Source organism: Octopus bimaculoides, chromosome 13 (assembly GCF_001194135.2).
Source record: "Octopus bimaculoides isolate UCB-OBI-ISO-001 chromosome 13, ASM119413v2, whole genome shotgun sequence".
NCBI classification, from domain to species: Eukaryota; Metazoa; Mollusca; class Cephalopoda; order Octopoda; family Octopodidae; genus Octopus; species Octopus bimaculoides.
In genome coordinates, this window is record NC_068993.1 from 55,163,374 (window position 1) to 55,172,434 (window position 9,061).

Below are 9,061 nucleotides of genomic sequence, written 5' to 3' on the forward strand. Positions count from 1 at the left end.
TTTTTTTTTTTTTTTGGTCAAATTCAGACACTAGCATATTGTTGAAACATGTATTTGAGTTTTTTTTTTTTTTTCCAACTGGATGTATAAGTTGGAAGAACCTGTTTGACAGCCAGACACACTGAAGCAATCAATGTTATATGCTTAGCCAAGGTATAAAATATGTAATACTGTTGAATACGGTTGTCGTAATATGGTTTGAATTTATAAGCATGCAGTCAGCAAATTTTGCATCAAATAACTATTTTCTTGGCAGGATTCATGAGTTAGAAAGCACAGAGAACAAGACATTGAGAGATAGCTCATTATTCTAAGTTCATTTTTCCAGAGTACAACAAAATATATTACAAGCTATTGACTATATTCTCTCTTTGACTAATATCAATACTTTTAAGATAATTGAGCTGGCGTGGTTGTGTGGTAAGAAGCTTGCTTCCCAACCACATGATTTAGGGTTCAGTCCCACTGCGTGGCACCTTAGACAAGTGTTTTCTACCATAGCCTCAGGTTGACCAAAGCCTTGTGAATGGATTTGGTAGACAGAAACTGAAAGAAGCCCATAGTATATTATATATATATATATCATTGGCGGCGGCCATTGTCCATGTTGGCATGGGTTGGACGGTTTGACCAGAGCTGGCAAGCTGAAGAGTTGTACCAGACTCCAGTCTGATTTGGCATGGTTTCTTCAGCCGGATGTCCTTCCTAATGCCAACCACTCCGAAAGTGTAATAAGTGGTATATGTGTGTGTGATTGTCCCCAACTACCACCTGACAGCTGGTGTTGGTGTGTTTATGTCTCTGTAACTTAGCAGCTCAGCAAAAGAGACCAATAGAATAAGGACCAGGATTTATGAAAAAATAAAAAGTGAGGTTGATTCATTTGACTAAAATTCTTCGAGGCAGTGTCCCGACTGAAACAAGTAAAAGATATATTTTATTAATCTCTGTAGAATACAAAAAAGAAACACCGAACAAGTCCTGTGACCTGATTTCAATCTCAAACCAGGATGATTTCACTTTACTTACAACTGTGGTTTCAAGGAAAGCTGAAAATCAAAACATCATATTATTCATTCACTTCTAAACTAAGTGAAAGACCATGCATGTTCTGTCAGCTGGATACCATCATCATATCTATGTCCATTTTCCATGCTTGCATGGGTCAGATGGAATTTGTTGAGGCAGATTTTCTATGACCAGACGAAATACCACTAGGCATTTCGCCCGGCGTGCTAACGTTTCTGCCAGCTCGCCGCCTTCAGTTTCTTCCTGTCAAATCCACACACAAGGCTTTGGTCAACCCAGAGTTATAGAAGTCACTTGCCTAAGATGTCATACTGTGGGACCATGTGGTTGGGAAGCAAACTTCTTGCCACACCAATGCTAAAGTAGTTCAAATTTCTGTAGAGCATGGCCTGTAGGTATAGACAGGATATAGGTGTAGGATGGTTGTGTGGTTAAAAAGTTCACTTCACAGCCACGTGATTTCAGGTTCAATCCCACTGTGCAGCACCATGGGCATATGTCTTGTACTAGCCCCAGGTTGACCAAAGCCTTGTGAGTAGATTTGCAAAATAGAAACTGAGTTTGTGTCTCCTTATCTTGACATCAGGTGATAGTTGCAAACAAGCATCACTCTCATACAAATAGCATTGTTTGTTTCAAATCGTTCATGGAAACATCTCTTAAATGATCTGATTTGAGAACAAGTGAGAGCTTTTGACAAGGTCATCCAGCTGTAGAAAATCTGCCTCGTGAATTTTGTCTGCTCATGTAAAAATGGAAAAGTGAACATGATGATGGAAACAAGAACAGAGATAAATTGCAAAGAGAAAGATGACTGAGTAAAGTGTCCAATGTGTGTTCTGGAAGCTGAATGATGCAAGGAGGAAAGATGGATTCAGTTTCAACAGGAATGGTACACAAGTTTCTATTTTAGAGAAGCAAAACTGTTGCAGTAATGACAGAAGAGACAATGTTTAACTCTCTGATCAAGGATGTTCCAAACATGACTATCCTATCTTAGTCTTAAGCATTAGAAAATTTCAAGTTTGGCAATGTTATATATCTTTGTGTGTGTGTGTGTGTGGTCACTACAAAAAATTAGAGCTTGTGAGAACTAGCACTAGAAATCAACATAAGAAATGTTTTCAGTTCAAATTCAAATGATGGCTTTGTCTTTCTCGAGTCAATATAATAATTATCAGTTGTTGTTTAGGGCCAGGTCATTTTTGATTGAGCAGACCTATGCTCAAAGGCGACTACATTATCCTTTTTAAGTCTGTATGGTAAGATTTGGTAGCAATTACTAACAGGTAAAGTGACCATAAAGAGATAATTACTTGTTGGCCTGAATACACAAAATATTAGTTATGTACAGAGGTGCTTGTTTGAGAATTGCAAAATCAATTCTATATCTATAAACATCTTGTCATTGAAGCTGGCAACAATTCACTAAGTCAATATCATTTTACACTATTGTAACTCATTACTGAAGTTACTTAATATTTAAGAGGTTTTTTCATTATGAAATTATAAATTACTTACTTCATATATATACACGTGTGTGTTTTCAACAGTTTCATGTGAATTTCTACTGCACCTTGCGGTGCAGTAGAAATTCGCAGTGGCCAAAATGATAAATATTTGCAATGCAGTTGTGGGCAATTTTACCTTCCGTGAGAATACCGGTAACATATAGCATCAATCTAATCGACAACACCATCCTCTCCAAACAAATGTGGAATTCTGAAAAGTATCCTCACGCTATTTAGTTACATCCCTTTATATTCTAACTTTAGATACTATCGACGTCGACTTCCAGGATCGATAAAACAAATACCAGCTAAAAATACTAGGGTTCAAGCTAAGCAGCCAATATCCCAAAATCTGTGGTGTTATGTCTTGGTGGGTGACAGAAATTCAATACCAGATACGCCGCATTAGGCTGTCTCTTTACCTTGTGTGTTCAAACCTCGTCGGGATCGATAAAGTAAATGTACTGGGTCGATTAAATCAACTATATTCATACTCCTCCGTTAAATATTTGTGAACCCATATTTCAATGACCTATTGTTGCTGTTGTTGTTTTAAACTTAGCAAAAAAAAAATGCAGTAGTTAAAATATTTCTTATTTATATCATAAATAACCATATTACCATAAGTCTCTATGTAGATGATCCATATCGTCAAAAGTTAAAACAAAACAAAAATTCGATTACAGAAAGAAAAAAGACATCTTTGCAAACTATAATATGAACAAATCAGTCTTTAAATCCTACTAAAATAAACATCCTCTTTCATTCCTCCGAAGACAAACAAATAGCTTCTATATGGTTGCTGCGAATAACTATACTACCAGTCCAGTCAGTAACATCAAGTTTTTGACATCAAACTGAAACCAACCACGAATAAGTTATTGTTATTAATATAAAGAGACTATCGTAATATGAAAAGTATTATAGCGAACTTATATAATGGAATTTCATCATTTACAGTCATACACTTGATTATGGACATAAACAAGACAGACTTTTGAAATACATTGTTATTTACTAATCGTTAATTTCAAGGCGACTGTAAAGTGTTGCTTGTCCGTTCGCGTGTCTATTCGTTCGCTGGCATAGTTTGAATTCCCGCTGTTAAAATACAGTCGCAACAAAATAAGACAAACATGTAAACATATTGCAAATATATATCAGTTTAAAAGCTGAAGTAATGAAACATAAAATCTAAACAAAAACACAGTGTTTCATTTTCAGTCAAGTAAGTTTGACTGTTATTTCATCGAGAAATCCTACAAAAAAATGATAAGTAAACAACGATTGGGGGAAAAGTTGATAGTTTATAAAAAGCAAAGGCTATATTCCAAGATTGGGATGAAACAAAATAGATTTCGACCTATTTTTGGCCGAGAATTTTAGATGTTGAAATTGTCTCACCTCTCCAGCTGACCCGAGCGCCATATTGTATGTAGCATGACACCGGAAGTAGAATGATGACTCACGACTCACTTCCGGTGTATACCTAATGACCGAAAATTCTCGTTTTTTATTGTTTTAATTGTTTTGTGAGGAGAAAAAAATAAATACCTGTAGAGATGTAAAATCATGTTTTAGCTTAGTTGTTTCTTTAATTTTTATTGTAAATCTGGGAGAGTTGTTGTTCGCAGTGATAACGGGCAGCCTGTATCTTGACACTGTGTCATTAGGTATGACATTGCAACTAGTCATTGACTGTTATCCAGTCTTAGAACCAAAGACAAATAACTTTCAAATGGTCAGGTCACCTATCTATAAATAAGTATCATACGGGGGTGCTATTTACCACATGTTTTTCTCCATTAAGAAACTAAGTTACGAACTATATGGTAGACACAGAATTCGCGCATATATGTATGGTCGATCAAACTGCTAGATACAGCAGACAAATCTTTTTTAACTCACACCACACTGTCTTAAAGGAGAAAGTACACCTTACTTAAATTAATCTAAGCTATATCTAACAATAAAAGATGGGATGAGGCTACATACGTACGTACAAGATAGTCACTGGAATAGTAAATCAAATAATTCTGGAAGGTGTCATTCCCAATGACTGGGGCTGCAGTACCATTGTAAACTATAACAATGGCAAGGGAGATGGACAAGAGAGGGGGTGGGGTTAGAGTGACACCAAATTGTGAAAATTACAAAAAGGGCTATTGTAAAACTGACTAGAGAATGTTTTAGTGTGGATGAGAGGCAATTTAGTTTTGTCCCAGGAAGAGGCACTAGTTGCCATATTCCATGTATTACAAGAGCAATACATGATTAGAAATAATCTCCTATATCTAACATTCATAAATCTGAAGAAAATCTTTGATAGGGTTCCTCACACTGATGTGGTGGTCACCAGTGGCTCAGCAACACAATTTGCTAAGGGGGTGCAAACCCAGGTCCTAATTTTTTTATGAGAAATGTGGATTTTTTTCCATTAAAACAAATGTAAGTATAATAATAATTTTTATTATTATAAGGGTCAACTGAAATGTTCAGTCTGAGCAAAACACTCTCATGGAATGTGACCAAATGAAGTCCGTTTTTTAACATAGTTCCTCTTACTGTCCACACACTTCCATCAGTAGTTGCAGTGCTTGGATCACACTGGTGAAGAAGCTATTCTGTTGGTCACAAATGGTCATCAGCTGCAGATAAGGCGTTATCATCACAGTGATACTGGAGCCCAGCTGAATGTTTTTTTATGTTGGGAAACAGATGATAACCAGATGGAACCAAATCATTAATATAGGAAGGGTGATCAACCAGTTCAAAGCCAGTCATGCACAGCAGCCATTGAAACCAAGGACTTGTGTGCTGAAGCATTGTCCTAATGAAACAAGACCCCATTCATCAGTTTTTCTGGGTGTTTGGTCATGATAGCCTTTCATAACTGCCTTAGCAAGTTGGCATTGAAATTTTCCATTGATGGTGCAATCATTTTGAAGATAGTCAATAAACACAATATTTTTTGCATTAAAGTATAGTATATGTAATAATGTGAAGTATATTTTGCATATTAAAATGTTTAATTTTGGAAATGTATCAAGCAGAGCTAACGTAAGCAGTAAAAATACAAATTGCAAGTATTTCAAAATGTGGGACACTACGTGACAAAAACTAACAAAAAAAAGAAGGAAATAGTGGTGCTTGTGTTTCAAAGGTACAATGAGAAGGCTCAGGAGAAAGATAGAGAGATGGGGTCGAAGGGAAGGAAGATAGAAGGAAAGGAAAGAATGAAAAGTGAAAGTGTAAACTGGGGATCTGAAATGAGTACTAGGCAGGAGATTGGTCCCTGTGCTGGTGGCACGTAAAAAAAGCACCTACTACACTCTCAGAGTGGTTGGCGTTAGGAAGGGCATCCAGCTGTAGAAACACTGCCAGATCAGACTGGAGCCTGGTGCAACCTCCTGGCTTCCCAGACCCCAGTTGAACCATTCAACCCATGCCAGCATGGAAAACGGACATTAAACGATGATGTCTTACCTATGCACTGGTCATGTAGAAAAAGGATGAGTGATAAAACATTGGATTGTTTTCTGGTACCAAAAAAGTGAAGAAAGAGAATAGAGAAGGTTAGGGAAGAGCAAATAGGAAGAAAGAGAGAGTGCGGAAAAATAAGGGAATAAAGATAGACAGTAGGTAGTTGACAGAGATGGAAGGCAGTAAAGAGAGAAAGGCATCAAATAGGTAGAGAGGTAGATAGAGGGGAGAGGAGAAGGACAGAGAAATAGATAGAAAAGAGAGAAAATCTTGCACCAAATATTGAACACTGTGTAGGGTACCACTGAGTGGGAACAGAAGTGGGTGTGTGACATTACGTTGAGTAACAACCATAAAATGTTGCACAGAAAGTCAACACACACACATATATATAATGATGAAGGAAATTGTTGTATACAATGCTCAGGTGCACTACAACTAAAAAGAAAAAAAAATGGCTATCAGGTGTACTGTTGGCGGATTTCAGGACGCATGGAAGTTTTGAAGGATATAGTGTCTCAACAGCTAACAACTGATACGGGTGGTTTATTCCATGCTTCAGCAATTCTGAGCATGAAAAAGTGTTTCTGAAAGTCATGGGTGCTGTGTTACTTTTTGATTTTACAAGCATGTCCGCAAGTGTTTGTCATATGGAATTCAAAAAGGTGCCTGTGGAAATATGGTGGATAATCTTGTGGGTGTCAATCAAGTCAGTTGCCAGACGCCTGAGCTTCAATGTATCCCTGCCCAGAGAAGCAAGACGTTCAGATTCAAAGTATGGTAGATGTATTCGCTTTATTGCACATTTCTGAACAGCTTCCAGGAGATTTATATGCTGAGCAAGATAGGGGTTCCAGACTGGTGATGCAAATTCCAAATGTGGACATACCATTGTTATATACAAGTTTAAATAGATAGCTGGAGAGTGGCTGACAAAGATCTTACAAAGTGATGCTAGCACCCACTCAGCCTTTTTGACAATCTTAGAGATGTGGTTTGTCCAATGCAGATCGTTGTTTACAATAATGCCCAGATTACATCCACTAGAAGACTTCTTGAGATTGGTGTTGCTGAGGGAGTATGTAAAGGCTGAATTTTTCCTCCCATTTGACAGCCAGCCTTTACGTCCCTATGACTTAGTGGTTCAGCAAACGAGGCGGTTAGAATAAGTACAAGGCTTTAAAAAAAGTATCGGGATCGATTTGTTCGATAAAACCTTCAAGGTGTAAACGATAAAAGATGTGTGTATTTGTGTGTGTGTAGAAGCGTAGTACACATCTGTGCAATGAGTGTGGAGATAAAATCTGACATAACTATTCTGGTGAGCAACAAATACTTGTAGTCATCAGTTACCTCCCTTTTATTGTCAGGCTGATCTATCAAAGAATTTTTCTTTTTTTACCTCGACTGAAATGCTACGAAGAACTTATATTGAAAATGGGAGGATGCTTAGGTGTTCATCAATTTTGCCACCTGTTCTAGACATATTTGCATGTTGTAAATAAAACTTAAAGATAAATGTGCTCCAGCATGGCCGCAGTCAAATGACTGAAACAAGTAAAAGAGTAAATTTGAATTCTGAAAAATACGATAGAGTAATATTTTGTAATTATAGTTAACAGTCTCGTTACTGAATGCTAGGTTTTCAGAATCATTTTTTATTATATCTAATACCATATACGTAGATATCGTTTTCGATATATTTTTTGTCATAGGTAAGGGTGCTTCTACCTGATCGTAGACCTTTATTACATGGATAGAGCATTAAGGTCCCCCACCACCATCACCACCATTTCTGTCGGAATCTGATGACTATTTTGTGAGTGAGTGGTAGTAAATGTATAATTCAGTAAGGTTAATAAATAAACCTATGAACACAATCCATCTCATCTTAGTTAATAGATCAGTTTCTAGTAAATCGATGTACATTGCCTTCTACATGTAAAGTAATTCCCTAAAGGAATTGAGCTTCTGGACATCTTGAAATGATCACGTAGTATGGAGAGCACTAAGTAGGTGGCAGTTCTGGTGAGGAAGAAGTATCTCAGGGAAAATGGTCACTTTCCTATTACTGCCAGTTAATTTGGGATTTTAGTTTATTTACCAAAGGATTAGTAAACTATTATATTCGTGAGACGGGTTGAATAGTTGATCGTCAAACTTTCGGTATAACTATAAACTACTTCATGGAGAAGAAAAAAGACAAAGAATTGGGTGATTGTTTCCTTCTGTGAAAGAATTTTGATACCCAAAACATTTAATTTTTTACATTTTTGCCAACCATTTCCTTATTTCTTTATTGTCCACAAAGGGCTAAACATAGAGGGGACAAACAAGGACAGACAAAGGGATTAAGTCGATTACATTGACCCCAGTGCGTAACTGGTACTTAATTTATCGACCCCAAAAGGATGAAAGGCAAAGTCGACCTCGGCAGAATTTGAACTCAGAATGTAACGGCAGACGAAATACTGCTAAGCATTTCGCCTGGCGGGGTAACATTTCTGCCAGCTCACCAACCATTTCCATGTCATTTACCGGTAAAATTTTTACAGGTACTTTCCTCCATGAACTTGTGAGCTGTTCTGAAAATCTGCAGATCAACTATTACACCCGTCTCACAAGTGTAATAGTTTATATAGTAATCTTTTAGTACATTAAAATAATTGGCTGTCGATAATAAAAAAGTTGCAAAAAATGTTTTGGCTATAGCCTAGTCACCCGTATTACGAACCAGGTGATACACGAAGGAGTCATACCCAATGACTGGTGTAGCAGCATCATAGTCAACTGCTACAAAGGTAAAGGTGACGCTTTAGATACAAATAATTACAGAGGCATCAAGCTGTTAGATCAGGTTATGAAAGTTACAGAGAGGGTCATAGCCCAACTAATTAGGGAGCGAATCAATTTAGATGAGATGCAGTTTGGGTTCGTGCCAGGTAAAAGCACTACTGATGCCTTATTTCTAGTGAGACAGTTGCAGGAGAAATACCTAGCTAAGGATAAACCTCTGTACCTGGCTTTCGTTGACATGG

General features: G+C 37.2%; 1 protein-coding gene across 2 annotated transcripts in view; it reads right to left on the reverse strand.

Moving 5' to 3' along the window:
• LOC106881556 (NTF2-related export protein 2) overlaps window positions 1-4,073 on the reverse strand; it is a 42,637-nt gene extending 38,564 nt beyond the window's left edge. The window contains exon 1 of one of the 2 annotated variants that reach the window (XM_014931997.2): window positions 3,945-4,073. In XM_014931997.2, the coding sequence (XP_014787483.1) occupies window positions 3,945-3,968 (24 nt within the window). In that variant the 5' untranslated portion in view covers window positions 3,969-4,073. The remainder of the gene's footprint in view (window positions 1-3,944) is intronic. The other variant, XM_014931996.2, reaches the window with a different exon arrangement.
• Between the last annotated feature and the right edge of the window lie 4,988 nt (window positions 4,074-9,061).